At 45.2% G+C, this 19,755-nt stretch overlaps 1 protein-coding gene across 2 annotated transcripts in view; it reads right to left on the bottom strand.

Annotated features, from left to right (window-relative positions):
* Positions 1-1,979: 1,979 nt before the first annotated feature.
* Positions 1,980-19,755, bottom strand: part of ncanb (neurocan b) — a 92,517-nt gene continuing 74,741 nt past the window's right edge. For both annotated transcript variants that reach the window (XM_077024215.1, XM_077024216.1), the window contains 6 exons: positions 18,927-19,040; positions 11,134-11,292; positions 10,069-10,151; positions 9,280-9,424; positions 5,135-5,317; positions 1,980-4,969 (listed from right to left, as the gene is read on the bottom strand). In XM_077024215.1, coding sequence (XP_076880330.1) covers positions 4,851-4,969; positions 5,135-5,317; positions 9,280-9,424; positions 10,069-10,151; positions 11,134-11,292; positions 18,927-19,040 — 803 coding nt within the window. In that variant the 3' untranslated portion in view covers positions 1,980-4,850. The remainder of the gene's footprint in view (positions 4,970-5,134; positions 5,318-9,279; positions 9,425-10,068; positions 10,152-11,133; positions 11,293-18,926; positions 19,041-19,755) is intronic.

Here is a 19,755-nt window from a genome sequence, read left to right as displayed (position 1 = left end):
TTCAGTGTCTCTCCAGCAACTGTGAAACATTAGATGTGAAGATTGTTTGTTCACTCTGACGTGAACCAACCAAAACCATTTTTTAGCAAAAATGACACACTCCATCTTCAAAAGTTACCTAATTTGGGCTAAATTGTTCAGTTCTATTTTAAACTAAAATACACTAAATATGGACATTTGACAAAAAAAGAGGATTGCAATTATTTAATAAGAGACCCTGATTATTTATTACAGTGGCTGGTTTCTCAAGAGAATGCACAAAAAATCCACTCATTTGTAACATCCACAAAAGGCGTTAAGAAACCACAACATGAAAAACATTTGTCTGTGGTTGTGCCTCCTCCGCCTTTTAAACTTTTCAAAAGTGACAGATGTAAGAAAAATATGTACTTTCCACAGCAGAAGAGATTTTCTTAAGTGAGTAGCACAGAATGGCATCATTAAAGCTTAACTTGGTGCTGTGTGGCTAGATCCAGTCATTTCAAAGAGCATCCTGAAATAGCTACACAATCCAAACAAGTAAACACACTACGCAAGAGTAGTACGGATCAGATCCAATGTTTTTAATTGATCATTTGTTAGGCAAAGAATATAATACAATGACAGGACTAGAAGAACACCTATAAATACCGATCAGTACACGTGGACCACATTCACACAGTCTGACTTGACAGCTTAGCCGCTATTGTAAGGAAACAATATTGCTGGAAGGAGAAAAACATTGAAATACGACGTGATAGAAACCATAAAATTTCCATCAAGTTATCCTGTGAGCAAACATCAAAGCAATGTTTCTTTCTGATGTGTTCGTATGATATTTTCCTGCGCTAGGTGCAGACAGAGAGTGAGGCTGTGTGATTGAGATCCAGGACTCTAAGCAACAAACACATATGGACTTCATCTGAAAGGAAAAACAAACAAAAAAAAAGAAAATGAGAGGAAAAGTAATGAAAGAAGAAGGGAACAGTCCCACAGAGTGTGAGCATGGTGTAACCGGGGCAACGGTGCCAAACTGCAGGTGGAGATGCATGCCTTAACGTCATGACGACCACTTCATATGTCATCAGAGCTGTCCCGTCCGTCACGTTAGCTGGAACTGATCTTTTGTTTATTAGAAACTAGTTGCTAAAACATTCTGTATTGTAGAAATGGAATAACAAAGCTGTTATTAGACAGAAAATCGACAGAATTTAATCCAATGGGGAAAATGATGCACAACAAGGAAACGTGAGCTAATGGCAAGGATCCTATGACACTACTAGGAAGTTTGTAAAGCAAGATTAAAGTCAGAAATCCAAAAGAGGAGCAGTGCTTTGACTAGCTCTCACAGCTGGGGGGGTTGGGGGGGGGGGGGCTGCTGTGGATGACACCATCTCCTCTGACTTGCATAATCTCTCTCACGTTCTTAGAAAGCTAATCACCAAAACATACCGTCTGCATGCGAAAGACGTTTAAAATATGCCATTTCAAAAAGTCGAACTCGGCTTTATCTGAGAAAGACGGGGTTGTGACGACTCCTCCCCTGAGCAGAGGGCAAACTGCAAAAGCAAACTTAGACTTATGGGTAAAAAAGAGAGACACCAGAGGTTAGTATGCCAAGCAGCTGTGTCTGGAACAATCTATGCCACTGGGGGCCAAACTCGCTTCCTCGTTATGCTAATCCTCCTTTTATGAAACCATCCAATCAGAAACATTTCCCCTGGTCAGAGATAACACGGTGAGACTAAGATACGCTCCACGCACTGCTCATGCTAAGCGGTGTGGTTGGCAGCAGGTGATGGATGTGCAGTTCTAATGTGAAGTCGAGATTAAATAGAGGTCACCGTTTTCTCCTCAGCTCTCGTCTGGTTCCTATTGTCACTACCGCCCTCTTTAACAAACGTGTACAACAATGTAAATAAGCAGGTTAACTTCTTACAATGCGTGCTTCTGAATTTCAAGCACCCCCCCCCCCCCCCCCCCCCCCCCCCAGCAGGCACTGTAAGGAAACAAAGCAAATGTTAGTATGAACAAACACTGTTGATAAATGTGCTGTTTATGCATTACATTTAGTGTATTTTCCACAAGAAGCCAATCCTCTCCTGAACATGGAAGTCACATGTTGCATAAATAGAGATATGTTCCAGGAACCTAGCTATACTGTGGAGTTACTCAAGATACCTCTGGGAATTCCGCTGCTCTGTGTCAGTTAGTCGCCCTAGGAACATCTCAGCTACCTATTCCAGCTCTCCAGAACCCTGGACACACCTCTCTGAGCTCCCGTAACACATGGGCACATATTCATACTTAGGGGTCACGTTTAAGCCATTGATCCCGTTAAAATGATATTTGCACAATTTCCACATCTATACATATCATTGCCAGTGTCAGTGACATTAGTGGTCATGCCCAATGAACTTTCAAGTTATATATTCAAGGTAACATTCATGATCAATTTAGAAACCTGTTACAATTGAATTCTTCTTGTTCTAGACTGTTCGCATAGGAAGTAATGCTAATGTAACCCACACTCAGACATTTCCCAGTAATATACTCTTGGCTTAAAGTAAAGTAAACAGAGGAATATAATTCTGTAGGAAACTTAGTATGAGACTTATTAATGTTCAACCTCTGTAATGCTATCATTTCAGCAGGAGGAAATGGAGACAGAGGAGAAAACTTCAGCATTACGCTTAAAAAAAGATAAATAATGCAGATATTAAAACTACCTTTACTGTCACCTTATAGGTGTGTCCTCGTTATTGATAACGTGGATAAAGGAGGGTTCTCTATGGGAACAGAGACAGAGAGGGGGTAGGAGTGTCGGCCTGAGAGAATGCCGGTATGAAACCGTTAAGCAGGAACAGGGGCCTGGCACTTATTCAGTGATGTGAGCATGAGCAAAGCGGAGAGGTGCCGAGTCCCTACAGCGGTCAGCTGTATCAGGCCCTCTCTAGAAATCAGGACACGCACCTGGCACATAAAAAAAACAAAAAACATAGAAAGTCCAAAAAAGTTCTTCAAACCACATGGAGTACATGGAGTTTCCGTCCAAAAAAAAAAAGCGTCTCTAGTGACTATTTCCATACAAGTTTCTCAAAACGTTTTTACCCCCATGACCTTAATTGTGACTCTTCTTGGTAGATCTGAGTTTTACCCAGGAGCCCTTTTGACACGTGGCATAACACCATCTGGATGAGGTGTTCTTACTTCTTCTACAATGTAGGTGTACTCATCGTCTGTCCCCTCCTGAACTATCTAATCTGTGTTCAGGAGCTAATTTTGGGCACACAGGTTGCTTCCCAAAGGTTACAGTATGCTCTATGTCACTGGGCCCACTTGACATGGTTTACACTGGGCTGAATGCAGTTAAGAGTGGACATTTCTCTCTCTCTCTCTCTGTTGCACTCTCTCTCATACACACACACACACACACAAGAACTGACAAAACAATTTCCCCACAAACAGGTGGAACATAAAGCCTCACCCAACATCACAGCACAGTTAGATGGAACAGGCCGTAGGTCAGATATTTTACCATAAAAAATATCACAACCTCAAACCTTAAACCTATATTCTAACAAAACTTAGGCAGAAAATGTTATTCAAGGGTTGAAAAAGTCTAATTGCCAAGGTGTCCTGCATCTGTCAGTCACTGGCAGGCATTTTTTCTTCTTACTGTCTTTAGGTTACTTTTTAATTGTTCAAAAGAATAGATTAACACGGAATCAAATTTTTATCATTTCACATAAATGGGGTCAAGAGACTGTAAGTTCATACGTAGTTTCAGTATATTAGCATTAGAACCAAGCAGCTAGTTACCAGTAAGAAGAAAACTAACGCTGTGCCTTTAGGATATTTAAAAATGCACAACAAAATCACCACATACATTTGAAGGACAGACTGAAAGGTTAATGCAATAACACATGGCAGGAGAAAGGCATTTTGGCATTTGAAAAAATGTAAATAGGTTCTGGATTGCTGTCCCTTTTCTGCAGACAAAACAAACACTTCAAAATCAGAATCATATACAACATTGTGTTTTTGGATCAGTGGGGGTGCCGAGGTCTGAGGAAACAGTGAAATGATTTTAACTTGATATTTGGGATCATAACAATCAAGAACTCTTAGCCAAAACTGATAAATATTTCAAACATACTTAAGATTAAACAGAAAATTCTGAAAATAACTGCATTACGTTTGGCCAAACAATTTGTTTATTTGCTTATCTCCAAAGATGAAGAAACAACAAAAAAACAAAAGGTTCAGTAGCATTCCTAATGTCACCTCTGTGGCAAACGAATGTAAACACTAAGACAAAATGTAATACTAATCAGTCCTCCAAAAGCATAATTACCACCACTGCTCTCAGTGAAGACACAATGACCTATTCAGAATGACCATTAAGTTAAGATAATGTCTTACAAACAACTAACCAAAGTCAACAGATGGCCAAGAAATACCCTCAAAAGAAAATGAAAGCAAAACCGAGGGCTCTGACCATTCTAATTCCGACCCGGCATTCTGAAAATGAAACTGAGGACTATATTTACACTTTTGTACCAAACCACAACTTTTTATGTAAAAGTACAGTACATGACCAAAGAGAGTTTTCAATACAGAAGGTGTGAACTCCCCTTTCTAGAGTCATGGTAGAAAAAAAATAAAGTGACATGAAGCAGGCCAAAAGATGAACATATTAACGGTGAGTTTGACAAAAAGAACGGAAACCGTTGTAGTCTGTGTGGGACTAGCACCACGCTTCACGGGCTTGAGGAGGACGGATGATGGCCGGTGGGGTCAGAATGGTTGATGTGGATCAGGGAGCTTCATTTTGGAAATAGAGGCAAGGTTGTTTTTTTTTTTTTTGGTTAGAAATGGCCGCGAGCCTCGTGCCCACCCTGATGACCCCCTGAGCTGTGCTTTCTGTGCTTTCTGCGCTCGTGGTGAGACTTGTGATGATGGCGCCGGTAACGATGGGATCTCCGAGCTGTAGAGAGAGAGAGAGAGAGAGAGAGAGAGAGAGAGAGAGAGAGAAGAGAAGAGAGAGAGGAGAGAGAGAGGTGGGGCGCACAAATGAGCAACGATTCATTGAAAAACAACTGCACTTGGCGCTCTGTGATTGGCTACCGCAGAGCGGAGGCGGACCACTCACACTTTGTGCAGATGATTTTGGGGCGATCCCATTTGCCGTTGGCCCGGCACTTGGCGGTGGGGACGTGGCGCTGGAGGAAGCCATCGGCGCACTGATAGCGCACCACCGAGTGGATGTCGTAGTGCGAACGCTTGCGGCCGATGAGGAAGGCGTTGTCAACCGGGGGAGGGGAGCCGCACAGCACTGCGAAGACAGAAAACAAGCCCCATACAGAAACAGTCATTTACCATTGCTCCCATATTACCTGGGCAAATCCAAACAGTTAGTAATGTAAGTACAGTCAGGTCTTTGTGCAGTTCCCTTCTCCTCCTCTAGATGGCACCGTTGGAGCTTCCACTCTGGGTTTCCCTCCTCTGAGACGGCAACTTAATCAAGCCTGTTCCGTTGCTATGGCGAGATAGGAAGCGCCACAGGGAACCAGGTTTGTGGAGTGGATACCAGTGCTAACAGGACTTCGGATTACAATTTGATCCCCAAGTAGTACATCTACAAACAGCCGGTCACCATCCCAATCACTTCAAGCTAAACATTATAAAGCTGAGATCAAAGTATTTCATGGATTTAACCTGACTGAACGGCTAGCATTCTAAATTTCACCTGTTCCCTTTGCAATGAGCCGCTCTCTGTCAAACCCAGGCAGCAGGCCCGTGCCATCAACACCAGGCCTGGATTTCACGCCCCGTTTGAAATCAAATCCACTCTCTTGAGAACACCAAAGGCCACGCGTCGCACAGACTAAATCAGATGCTCAGAGAGGGATAAACTGACAGGAGTCGTCTCACGCCGGTCGCTGTTCACGTGTGTGGTCCTGAAGCTGGCAGGCTCACGGGCCTTCGGGCCTTCTGTGTGTCTGAGGCGAGAGCTCCGCCCCTCTGGGGGACGGACTGCAGCCAAATGTCATTATAAAAAGCCCTTCTGCTGCACGAAATACAAAAGAGCAGGATCGATATCGACGAAGAGGGCCAGAATCCTAAGATAGCAGACGTTTGCCGTCTTCTGCCATTCAGACAAAACGCATTTCTCATTTCCCTCCATTAGTCGTGCTGCAGCAATCAGACATGCAGAAGGCATTTATACCCCCCCACCTCGAGTGCAGTGACTAGTACTTTTCTCTGATTGCTACTCCTGAATGGAAGCAAATGCACAAAAGTCAGAGACCTATAGCAGCCTTGACAGGCAAAGTGTGTGAAAATACATTACAGGTATTACAGAAATCAGTGGTCGAGAATCCAAGCACAACAATTCAAGGTGTTGCGTTTTCCTCTTGTTTACAGACGAGGCATAGTGAGCCGATTTAATATTACACTCACAGGTAGGACATCCTCTTACTGATTCAGCGTTTATTACTGCCTAGTTGGACACTCAACCAGGTCCTTTCTTGCAGCAAAAATGCTGCTCAAAGTATATCTGTCAGTTTGAAAAACGTGCAGTGGAGTCGCACAAGACAATGTTATTAGACGCTTTTAGCCTAAAACAACCTCCACCTCCGGTTTTTAAAGCACGTCTAATAATATGTCATTCAAACTTCAAAATTATATATAATATATGTAATATAATTTCATATTTTAAATATTAACCAATACGTTTTGCTGCAAATATTCTTGCAATCAGGGTACGTCAGACGCTAACTTGTAAGAGATGTATCCAGAGTAATAACTGACAATAGCATACATCATAGTTGTGTTTTTGGCCTTATTTCTGAGAACTTAACAGAAAAATGAGCTACTTTTGTACGAACGACTTGTTTTCAATGTAGCGTCATGGTGACAGGCACTGCAGATATCTATTTTGATAATGTGTAGTAGGAATGATGAGCTACTGGATATGAGTAATGCTTTATATTAGCATTATAAAAATGTCTTTTGTGCAAGAAATATTCTTTTGGTTTTTGAAGGGGAAAAGAACAAACGAAGAGTTGTTACATTTGCATAACATGCAAATAGATTTGGAAAGCATTCATGTCAACGTATTTCACATTGTTCAGTCACATCAAAATCTTTGCATGTTCATGTCATAATAGCAACAAATACCAATAGATGTCAATACACAGAACAGTCAGGACTGCCAGAAGCAACGCAGCCTGTCAAAAAGTCCCACCGAGAAGAAACAAAGACAGCGTGATGTTTGGAGTTAGCAGCTGGGACTTTCCCGTCCCACTGAAAAACACACGCCCAACGTGGGAGAACAGAAGGGCTCGGCGGTGGAGGAGTGCAGCGGGAGGCGTGAGGAGCAACGCTGTCCCTCAGTGCCCCATGTGGAAGGGTTGGAGGAGAACCTTGAGGAACACACTGTGGGAAGGTACACGTACCGACAAGGCTCATGAGGCCCTGCTGGAAATAGAACCCCCACCGTGTCGTTTTTGACATATTTTTTAAATGTTAAATCCTCAACCCCTGTCCCGTAATGATCTAGTCTGACCCCCTAGAAACACTTGTTATTTATCTGTAATCATGCCACCACAGTATAAAATGTCCAGTGAGTGGAACTGCTGAACTTGGAAGCATGGACAGACACACAGACAGGTGAAAAGGTGACCACAGATCTGTCCCAGCTTGTGTGGGAGTCTTGGTGAGATCTCCATTACCTTCACTACATAAGAAAAACGCTGCAGAACCCAGTAGTCTTTAGGCATTCTGCATTTGCACTTTCCTGTATGCATAACAGTGCGTACGATTGCATCACACTTTTGTATGATGTCGTCTCTAGGTAACACACCAATATTTTATGGAAAAAATTGACAATCAAAACCCGTTCTATCACTACCCCAATCAGTCTTGTCTTTGAAGCGCTCTGATGGTGAGACAGCTGACTGCACTGATGCATGCTGGGATGTGCTAATCACAATGATGAGGTGATTTTTTGATTCATCCATCTGCACTGTGATTGAAGTGTAAAAATCAGTCCCAAAATATCTGCCAACTGCTTCTACTTGACCTCTGATTGGACCTCCAACCTCTGATGAGACACACACTAGCAGAAATGTCTTCGTTCTTAGAAAGCAAATACATTATCCATTATCACCATGTTCCATTTTTAAAAATATAATGCCTTTAAAATGCTGGGGTGATCCTGACAGGTTGGAAAAGGCTGTACTTGCATGCAGGGCGATCAGTCTCTGTGCTGGAAGAGGGAAGGTCAGTAGGCCATCAAAGAAGCTCTGTCACTTTCACCTCTTGGGAGACGATCCCTGGTGTGATTGGCCGTTTCTCCGTCCCTTCAAGCAAGGACCGACAACTCGGCCGACTCCGTCTACTTCTTATGCAAATGAGCAAACGGAGCGAACATAACGAGCCCTCTGAGGAACGGAGTGGACAGGCCACATCACGGCCAGGTGGCGGAGGGTATTTGAGGAGGACCGTGTGTTATAAGTTACGAGTTATAATGAATCTTTGGAAAAATGACCTTTGTGACCAAGCTCACTCACATGATCACTGCTGTTCTGATTTAGGTCTCTCTGAAGAGGCTTGTCGGAAGGAATGAGGAGAAATTAGAGGTTGCTGCTCACTCCAACTGCTCACAGCAGGAGACGATTGATCATTCCAGCACATTATTATTTACATATATATATATATATATATATATATATATATATATATATATATATATATATATATATATATATATATATATATATATAATGTATCGGATATGATGTGATGAGACAGTAGTCCAGATTAAAATATGCAGATATTAATAATGTGACACTTGTGTTATAAGTTCATCTGCAGTCTACACAAAGCTTCATAAATGCTCTGATGAAGGCTCAAGTCAAAACAGGCTGGTTTGGACATTAATGCACGCAGGGTTCGTCCAGCCCTGTGCTGCCAAATGACCTCCGACATGCAGGTGCCATGACAACATGTGATGCAATAATGAAAGGTGGCAGAGTAATATCACCACAGTGCCGTTACAGGAGACAAGTGGATTGACGCAGAAGTGTAGTGGACACAGGACTCGCTCTTAACAGCAGCGCAGACTGCTGTTACAGTATTACATGGTAACTGCTTTGATCTCCATTCTCTCTCTCTCTCTCTCTCTCTCTCTCTCTCTCTCCTGCCCTTTCTCCTCAGTCTTTCTGTCCGCTCTCACACTTGTGCACGCCCACACACTTGTGCACGCCCACACACGTTCACACACGTACACACCTGTGCCTTTCTTGCAGATGTAGGGCAGGTTGTAGTTACAGGGCACATCGTTCCATTTGCCGTTCTCATGGGCGATCATCACCACGCAGTCCTCTCCGCCCGCAAAGAAATTGTCTGGCTGGTTCTCCCTCCAGTTCTCATAGCGCTGCAGGAAGCAGATGGATATTTCAGACCCAAAACCCATTCCCACGGCTTTGCCAGACATTTACCGGATACGGACATATTTCCAATGCATTACAAATTCATTTCTCGATACATAAAATTGGTTTTAGATCCTGGATGTAAACACTTGTGTGAAACTTTTGGAGCTAAAGAAAGTTGAAAGAGAGCAATAAACTTTTAGTGAGAGAATATGCTCTTCCTGAAGTTGCTCTTTGGTTTTTGAGATCTTTTGTTCTTTTGCTTAAGAGTTTCCATAAAAAGTCATTAGTCAGATATTGTGGCTGTGGTGGGCTGAGCCAGTGGCAGCTGTCTCTCCCCGTTCTTTCTTATAAATGATCATTCTCGCTGGCGACTGCCAGCGTAGATTCTTCTTGCTCCCACAAACAGACCTCTATGTTACATGGAGTAGAAACGCCCAACCTTTTACTTATGAACAAGCGGATTTCTAACTTACAGATTATTGCTGTCCTCCTGTCTATTTTCAGGGAGTGAAACCCATAAACTGCTATAGCATTTACCAATAAATGTATGTATATATATGTAAAAAAACGTTTTCAATACAACACGCAAAGTGCATGACTCCAAACGCCCTAAATGACTCTAAGGCAACTGAGGCTTTGGCCTCACCAGGTCCATGTTGTCGGTCCACTGGAAGTCCTCCTCCACCGTTCTGTCGTTCAGACCGATCCATGTGTTCTCATGACTCAAAGCTGTGGTAATGAAGGAGAGAAAACAGGCCCATCGTTTTATTCTCTCCATTTCCATCCTGTTACACTGGAATGCCACACACCTGCTGCAAATCAGTGTTCCCGCCACTCACGCTATATATGGACCAGAAAGTTCCGTCAGATTCCGCATTTCCCAGGGTTGGCCTGTTTTGCGTTTCCGCAAAGTTATAACCGCTCTGTGTAACGACGGATTATGTTAGCAGAGCTCTTCGTGGCCTACATATCCCCTTGGTTTTGTCTGCTGTTGGTGACAGAACAGACTCTAAACAACCTTCCAGTGCAGCCACAGACCCATGGCCCATCCGGCCCCTCAGACAGACGGCTGACGGTTGTTCCTCTACAAAGAGCCGCACTCTCAGACATCCCTTAGGCCATAAAGCTCAGGCTGCTTTCTGCTCCGAGCACTCAGCCACTGGGCGCCAACAGAGAGCCCCAAAACAGACCCTCCTTATTCCCCATAATGCCTTTATGAGGATTTTATTTTATTTTTGTTAAGAGGAGGATGTAATGGAATTTCAATCATGGTGTTACTGATTAACATCATTATGGGGACCATTAGTCTTTCTAATGAGTCTTCTCTCTCTTTATTGCAGGGGTGGAGACTGGCTTTTTTCAAGGCGATTAAGCGCACATTTTGGGTAAATGCATCATGGGGCTAATCAGAGACAAGAGGGTGTGAAATGGTGACAGACAGCATGAAGTGTTGTCAGTGCCAATCAGTGTGTCTTAGCTTGTCATGACAGCAGGCATACTATAAGCCCATGGCTTATCTGTATATAACCAGGCATTTACCATGCAGGAGAGCCCCACCGTAATTCAATTCTAAAGAGTTCATAGCGAATGGAGCTAAATGGAGATGTTTAAAGGTTTTAAAGGGGTCCCGCGTTCTGCAAGATGTGTGTGGAGCACTCCTGCAGGAGGTCACGCAGAAGTATGATGTAGCTAAGGGAGAGGAGGGACTGACTGTTGATGAAGTCCTGCTCTTCATTGGCATGGACACTCGCCAGGTGGCCGTTGTGCGTTCTGCAGTCTTTCTCTGAATCCTCCCAGGTTCGTCGGTGGGTGAAGAACCTGTAGCAGTGACCGTGAAACTTCCTCCAGTTATGATCACAGCCCTCAGTGTCTGGAGAGAGAGAGAGAGAGAGAGAGAGAGAGAGAGAGAGAGCAAAAGAGTGAGTGAGAGAGTGTGAAAGAGATTTATGAGAGAAAATGAGTGTGTGTATGTGTGTAAGAGAGAGAGGGATAAGGTGTGTATGTGTGTGAAGAGAGAGAGAGGGTGTTTTTGAGAGATGGTGTGTATAGAGTGTGTGTGTGTGTGTGTGTGTGTGTGTGAGAGAGAGAGAGAGAGAGGGAAGTGTGGGGGCTTCCATTCACATCCACTGAAAAGCCAATATAGCTACCTCTCTTCTCTTTCTCTCTTTCTATGTCTCTTTCTCCATCTCTCTCTCTCTCTGTCCCCCTCCCCAACACACACACACACACACACACACACACACACACACACACACACACACACACACACACACAGTGAGTAATCCACTCTGTCATACACACATACGCCAGCTCAATTGTAAGCCCAGCTTCAGCTGCACTAAAGTGACACGTCTGACTGTTTCATTTCCTCAGCTTGGCTCTCTGGTGCTCCCGTCCTCTCTAATCCGTGTCTGGTGTGCGTCCTGAGTGAGGAGCAGCTTAGCATTAGCAGAGAAGACAGCAATCCAGAGGACCGCCTTCCAGCGCTGAGCCGAACAGCTCATTAAGCTCTGTCACATCCTTGGGCCTCTCCCCCAACACTCTGGGGTTTGGTTACATTTGGGCACAATAAAGGGTGGGTAATCCGCACCCTCTTCACCCTCTTGTGTGTTTGTGTATGTATTCACGTGTATGTTTGTGTGGGTGGGATTGACAGGATGTGTGCAGGGAGAAAGGTTTTATCTTATATAAATATATCAGCACCCTGGACAGCTCCTTTCACAAGCCTCCCCCCCCCCCCCCCCCCCCCTTATCCACTCACCACCATTTTGTTTCTCCTGGGAAATCTAAAGTGGCACTGGCAAATTGGCCAGATGCAGACGGGGCTATGTGGGACTGTTCTTAGCATTCAGATGCACAAAGTCTCAGAATGAGGTGTGTGTGTGTGTGGGGGGGGGGGGGGGGGGGGGTGTTGTGGCAAGCTGGAACACATCAAAGTAAAAGGTATGTGATGGGGGGGTAACAGAGCTATGTGCTTTCAGTTGTTGACATCATATTCTCTGCTCTTACTCGTCTGCCTTTCTGCTGGCACTCAGTGGGGAGGACGTGAGACGCTCAGTGGGGAGGACGTGAGACGCTTCTGATGAACTTTTCTGCAGCACACGTGCGGCGTGCAACAGGCTGTTCCTCTCCTATTTCAGTCTCTGTTCGTTAGCTTGCAGGTAGTTCTGTTTCTCACCCACACATTCTTTCTACCACCAGCCTGAGCAGATGAAGATCATCAGAAATTCTTCTGTGTAATTAAATTAAAAAAGACCAAAATCTAAAAAAAACAAAAACAAGCAAACAAAAAAAGTGATATAAATAAGTATAAATTTATAAGTATAATGTCCCTATCAAACAAAATATGCAAAAATAACTACAGATTTTGGAATCTTTTTGTATCCTGCGAGAACAACACAGACACACAGACACACAAACACACACACACACAAACACACACACACACACACACACACACACACACACACACACACACACACACACCTGTGTGCACACATACAAACACAGAGGTATATATAAAATAAATAAAAATAACATTCCACTCCAAATGTCTCTCTCTCTCTCTCTCATGTCAGGCAGGAAGACTGACAGACTGTTACTGCGGGTGAGATGAGAAACACAGGCTGGATTTTCTTCTCCAAACACCGCTCCACTGAAACAAAACACAGGCACCACGCTCCCCGCTGGAAAGCTACCCAGGATTGTACCCAGAACCGCTCAGATTGAGCAGAATGCCAGCGCTCGATCTACTGCGCTCTGGAAATGAGACGTCCACAGTGACGAGGACCGGGGCCGCTGTCATGAGGAGGCAAACGTGCACCTGAGCCGTGAGACAACCACGCCGCTTACTGACAACATTAAACAGAGAGGAGGGGGGGGGCAGCTTGATTCAGGGTTATGGGTGTGACTCTCGGGGTGGTGGAAGGCAAACGTTGGGTGGGGGCAGCCGGTTATCTGCACTAGCGGAGAGAACGGAGACACTGGCAGGTTTGCAAGCTAGCGCAGGAGCACGCAGAGCCCTCTCCTCACTGCAGAACCTTGGTGAAAGGGAGGAGTAATGATCAACAACTCCTCACCCAGCTACCCGTCGGTCTACCTCAGAGCAACGGGGGCGTTCCACGGGGGTCGCGGCAGGCGGCCAATGGGAAAGCTGCGCCCTGTTCTGCACCCATCACAAAGGTCGCCATTACTGACTAATGCCCCTACAAAAACATCCACTGCACCACATGGTATCGCTAATATTTGCAAATCAGCGCCTTGGCATGAGAGAGAGAGTCGTGTGAGCGGTGGCTGGGCTCTAGCTTTGGCACCGTGTGATAAACGCTCTTACACCCCCTTTTCTTGTTGACATCCATCAAAGGCTGGACAGTGGACAAGAACCTCACTCCGATTTGTCAAGTTCATCCAGTGCCACTTCGAAACACGCCGGCTGCTTCTGGGACGCTTTGCGATTAATATTCGTCCGTATGAATGAGCGGGAGATGAGAGCAATAAAGGGCGAGCGCTTCCAGTCAAGCAACCGGGTCATTTATCCCCATCACCGAGTGATATTTTAGCGCTGCGCTGATGACGAAGGCCGTGCAGAGGAGGGAGAGAGGGAGAGGGTGACTGTTAAGGGCTTGTCTTCTGATGGCCACGCTCGTTTATGGAGACGTGAGGCACATTGCTATTTATGAGGAGACACTCCAAGAAAAAAAAAGAGAGAAAAAAGGCAAAGTCAAAAACAAGCAAAAAAGAGATGAGTCACCAGCGTATGTGCCAGGGACGGGAGCATGATCCAGCAGTGTGAGGAGTCTCTAGAGGTAGCGTGCTGTATTAATGTGCGCGGCTGGTCTTTTGCTGCTCTCTGTCTAGACGTGATGCAGACGTGATGTGTAGAAAGCATGTGCCTTCTCCAGCGGCACCAACGTTAAAGCAATAAACGCTGCTCCAAAAATCTGACCTCGGACCACCCGAGGTCCATTTGCCGATTATCCGACAGCAATGAATAGAGAGCAGAGCGAGAAGCGATGAAGAGGATGAGGAAGAGAGAGAGAGAGAGAGAGAGAGAGAGAGAGAGAGAGAGAGAGAGAGAGAGAGAGAGAGAGAGAGAGAGAGAGAGAGAGAGAGAGAGAGCGCATGTAAGAGACAGGATATGGAGGGGATAGAAATGAGGTGTGTGTCTGTAGCCTCAGAAGTCTGTTGGGCTGGCACTCCAGATTTAAAGGAGCTGCAACTTGTAAAGGCGAATGCGAGCTGACAGTCTTGGGCCACTGCATGTTCTCATGCCCTGTTTACAGAGACAGCTATTACGGCCAGTCGGCAAGGGAACTCATTACGGAGGGCCTGGACTCCCAGCTTCCAGCTTCAGCCGGCCCGAGTGGCGAGTCGGGTGGGGTTACTGGGGTGGGGTGTTTGGTGCAGCAAAACAGATCTCGTAGCGGTTTCCCAAATCAAGGAGCAAAGGCAGAACAGGTCAGACAGCAGCACTTACAGAGTCACACCGCCTGACGACGCTTCACTGTGAGGGCCAGAGTTGTGTTGCCAGCCCAGGTTTCAGGATCCCTCTTCCACCAGCTGCTGCCTTGACAGCCAAACACAGCTCTCTGCAACCCCTCCCCACACACCCACTCACACCCAGACACGCACCCAGTCCATTTTTGCTGGAACCCAACCTTGACTGGCTGCCACCAGTAGAAAGCTTGGCATGGTGGCTGTGGTAGCAGTATTTCCTTCTTCCCAGAGTGCACTTGGTGAAGATAATGCTTCAGCATTCATACGGGGAGCTTCTGGTACAACTCCACAATGTTCAATGCCCACAGACTCAGTCAGGGGGGGGAAACGTTTCACTTCTGCTCTATAAAACATATGGAAGTGAAACCTCCACACACAGGGGACTGTGGGCGAGTGCTAACACGGGCGTTAGCCTGCTGATAGCCCACACACACAACCCACTTCTACTTAGCGACCCTTACCATGTCCGGCTTTGGATGTGTCATTACAATTAAGATATCTTCATTAGCGCCAACGCTACCTAATTACCCCCGAGGATGGAAATCAGCTTTGCTGGCATCCGTCTGAGCAAAGGAGCTGCTCTCCCCTGCTGGTTTCAGTTAGCAGTTCGTCCGGGTCACACTCTATTAATCCCAAGGGTTCCCCTCCCACACCCCCTCTCACATCCCCGTCTGTCTGTCAATACATCAACTGTTCCTTAAAGAAATCCACTCCGACAAAGACGACGCCTGCCGGGAGGTGCATGGATAACGTCGTTCAGCTCTTCAAGACAAAACAACCACAGAAACACGTTACATACAATCAATTTTAATTAACAAAGGGTCCTCAAAGTCATTCGGAGTCACCGGAAGCCGCAGGATGCAATCGCTGGGTGTGTCGATAAGGCGGTGACACTGAAGATAGTGAGATGGGTTTTTTTTTTCCTCTCTCAAGAGATCGGGCCTCTACATGACCTCTTTAAAATTCAACCAGGCACAGTTGCACTTGCTACGGTGTGTAATGTGTCAACAAACTGCTTTGCAAACACACTTGACCACAGCACTGAAATTCCCTGCTAAGCTGGAAGTCAACAAACATGAGATACTTCAGCACAAGACAAATAAATCCACCACACAAATCAACTCTTAGTAGAAGGACTTGCATTGGGTTTAACACTTTGGGGATTGTCAGCCCATGGGAGTTTTAATTTGTGATTGGTGGTAGTGGTAGAACACACTAAAAAAAACAAGGAATAGCTCAACCTGACCATTAAAGCCCAATCAAAAAATGTTCTTTTTTTAATTGTAATCTGAAGACAAGCCTTACTAATGGGTACAGTGACCAAATGGTAGAGCTCTATAAGTGTACCCTGTGGGGTTCTGACATTTCATTTTTATTTCTCAAAGAACATGAATAGATTTGATCTTGTGACCTTGCGGTTATGAATGTGAGATAATGTACGAACACGCCACCACTATAGGCCATGGCTACTCTGAAGGGTTCTTTTCTGTTGAGTGTAATTACCAAAAGAGGCGCTTTATATACACATTAGGTCCAGGGTCTTGATTACTTGCTATCTGATGTGCAATGATATGCACAGCACACAAAGTCGAAATTAAAAAGGGCAGAGAGGCAGAGAAAGTGAGAACCATTACCAAAAGCTCCTGCGTCTCTTCCTCTGACACAAACAGCTCTATAACACATTTCTCTGATGCTCTTGGGGTAATTAACTACAGAGTTCTATACAGGGTTTCGTTCGGGGTGTGAACGGTTCACTCCTCATGGATCATGGGGCATAGAAGATGTTCTGTTACGCACGCATCTTACATTCTGACCACATCCCGTTCTGATGATTAGCCAGGCTGGAAGGTGCTGGCGTTTATCACTGGTCCCAGCTGGACAGGAAAGGCCAGGAATTCTTTAAGCTGCGGCCGGAGCTGCTGTGCTAAAGTAGTCACAGCAGGAAGCCGTGAGCGTGTGATCCGAAAGGGGCAAAAGATTTTCCTTCTGACTGCTTACTTAAAAAAATAAAAAATGAAATGAGAGCGAGAGAGAACAGAGTGGTAGAGAGAGAGAGAGAGATAGAGAGAGAGAGCGTGAGAGAAAACAGAGGTAGAGAGAGACAGACAGAGAGAAACAGAGAGATAGTGAGAGAGAGAGAGAGAGAGAGAGAGAGAGAGAGAGAGAGAGAGAGAGAGAGAGAGAGAGAGAGAATGTTTCTGGAGTTTCAGCAAGCACAAAGGAGGCTCCAGCTTGTGAACTTTCAGACACACCAAAGCGCAGCACTAAAACCCCATGGATCAATTTCTTCACACAAAAGAATTTAAGAACATTCTGACTACTCTGAGCGGGTGTTTAAATGCATCATGGGCTCCGGGCCCCATCTCTCATGGGAGGGGCCATGAGGGGCCGTGAGAGCACGCACAGCTACAGAGGCATGATGCCGTTTCCCACAGTTCTGTAATTAGTGCAACAGCCCAACAGCCTAGCGGAGTATTACACCTGAGCCGGGGAGCCCGGCGCGAGCCCATCCAGCATGCCCCGGTCACTCTGCAACTTTGGCAGGGGGAAAAGTTATTGACTCCGGTCTCCATGGAAACTGGAAGGTCTTTTTTTTTTTGAGGGAGGCAGGCTTCAAAGGCTTGATGCCATGAGGGTGACACCAGGCAGGCTTTGACTCATGTTACAGTGGAGACAGTGTTATGTTACATGTTACATGTTACAGTGGAGACAGTGTTATGTTACATGTTACATGTTACAGTGGGAAAAACCCAACAAATGAACCTGTCACCAGAACAGGCACTCGTTTGATCACTGTATATTTAACACACTGCGCTCAGGCGGAGCAGGGGAGGATTTATCAGTCTACAGCTCTAATTCAAATGTACCGCTCCATCTGCGTTCAAAGCCAAACACTTCTTCCCCACACTGTTCTACCCAACGGTGTCAAACGAGTGTAGGCTCAGCAGTTAGGAGACGATCTCTTTTAACAATTAGCAGCAGTGGGACTTTTTTTGATGACTTCTTTGGGTTTTTACCAATGACAGTGCAGAGAACCTACATGTCCGCTGATTTTCTTCTAGAGCATGTCGGAGCTGAATTATTTACTGGGCCGCCTTGTCACGGCGATGGAGGGGAGATGGTGGAGGGGAGATGGTGTAAGATGAAGATGGCACCATTCTACTACACTTTACAGGAACAAAGTGTGTGTGTAGGATGCGGGAGGAGTACTTCCTCCTCTGCATATATTCTGTGTGTGTGTGTGTGTGTGTGTGTGTGTGTGTGTGTGTGTGTGTGTGCATGTGTCTCACCAGGAGCAGGTAATCAGATGAAGGTATGCTTCATTACAGCCAAGCCATCACATCACTGTGCCTTTTGTACTTTTGCTCTTGCTCTTAATCTGTTTCTCTCTGTCTTTCTCTATCCCTTTATCTATTCCATTTCTCTCTCTTGCCCTCTCTCAAAAGGGCACTGATCAGTAAATTGGCTGGGACCTCTGTGCTTGCCTGTAGGGTCATAGGAGGACATCCCCAACAATGGACTAATCTCCCAGAATATCTCAACGGCTTGCACATATAGATGGAACATGTGGTAACGTATTTGTTATAGTGCAGCTACTAATCGAATATTCATCGAGAGTCGGTTGACATCTGTTGTGGTCTTTCACACGTTTAAGTTAAAAGGCTACAACAATCCAGTCTGCACTCAGAGCAAATGTCCCATGCAGAACACTTGTAAAAAGTGCACAACAGATGTTTTCTAACTAAATCAGGGCAGGTCCAACTTTTTGGCCCAGTTTGACATTTGCAGGAATGTACCTAAAAGCAGCAGGATGATTAATAATTGATGTGTAACACTGGACGTTACCAACAAGCTATAAGCCACAGAAACCATTTACTAGAAAAAAAAATAGCACCCTAGGAAGTATATATTCTATATATACGTGCTGTATCAGATGAGTACGACCTTGTTTGCAAACATGACCTTTGTGTGCATGCGTGTGTGGAAGAGAGACTGTTGGACCGTTACCTTTCTCACACGTGGATCCACCGTAGCTGGGTAGACACAGGCAGACAAAGGAGTCAACTTCATCAATGCAGGTCCCACCATTCTGACACGGATTGGACTGGCAGTCGTCCACGTCTGACACACCGAGAAAAGAGAAGCTTTCAGTCTTGATAAATGCAGCAGGTCAAGAAATCACAAGGGTCATAATTCTCAGATTACTATTCTCAGACCACAGTCTGGTTGTACAACTCTACCACAATGTCTCTCTTTTTAGTAAACATCTCAGGGCACTCCATGAATATTTTATTATTTATTAATAAACAGATTTGGTCACTGCTAAATGTTATACATAGCTGAGCTACAGAGGAAGAAAATTCTAGAAGCCGTAAAGCATATATATGAAATAATCGAGGGTAACTGGTGTAAACTAGAAGAGGAATGACCTTGGACCATAATCTGTAGGCATGGCAAGACGTCAGGCAACCACACACAGCAAAGTAATGCATTACACATTCTTGGTCATTCTCAATAAAAAGAGGCTCAGCTGTGATTTCCCAGAACACTTTGCGTTATGTATTGCTCTACCAAGGCCCGATGTTTTGTTTCTTCTATAATTACTCTCAGAAACAAACGTTGAGGTGGCACTTTGCGGTCTGATCGCCGCTCTACTCGGGCCGGTTCTGGACCAGTGCCGAATCGCATACCTGTAATACGACAAGCAGGAACGGACGAGGACCGACTCGTATATCTGCTCCATGAAGCTGCTGCTACTTTAGAGTGCTTAAGACTGCCTCTTTCATTTACTTCCTAAATCCGTGTATCTACTATTGTGTGATACCTAAGCAACGGG

Source organism: Brachyhypopomus gauderio, chromosome 12 (genome assembly GCF_052324685.1).
Source record: "Brachyhypopomus gauderio isolate BG-103 chromosome 12, BGAUD_0.2, whole genome shotgun sequence".
Classification (NCBI taxonomy): domain Eukaryota; kingdom Metazoa; phylum Chordata; class Actinopteri; order Gymnotiformes; family Hypopomidae; genus Brachyhypopomus; species Brachyhypopomus gauderio.
The sequence above is the reverse complement of the archived record's forward strand: the minus strand, read 5'-3'. Positions and strand labels throughout refer to the sequence as shown.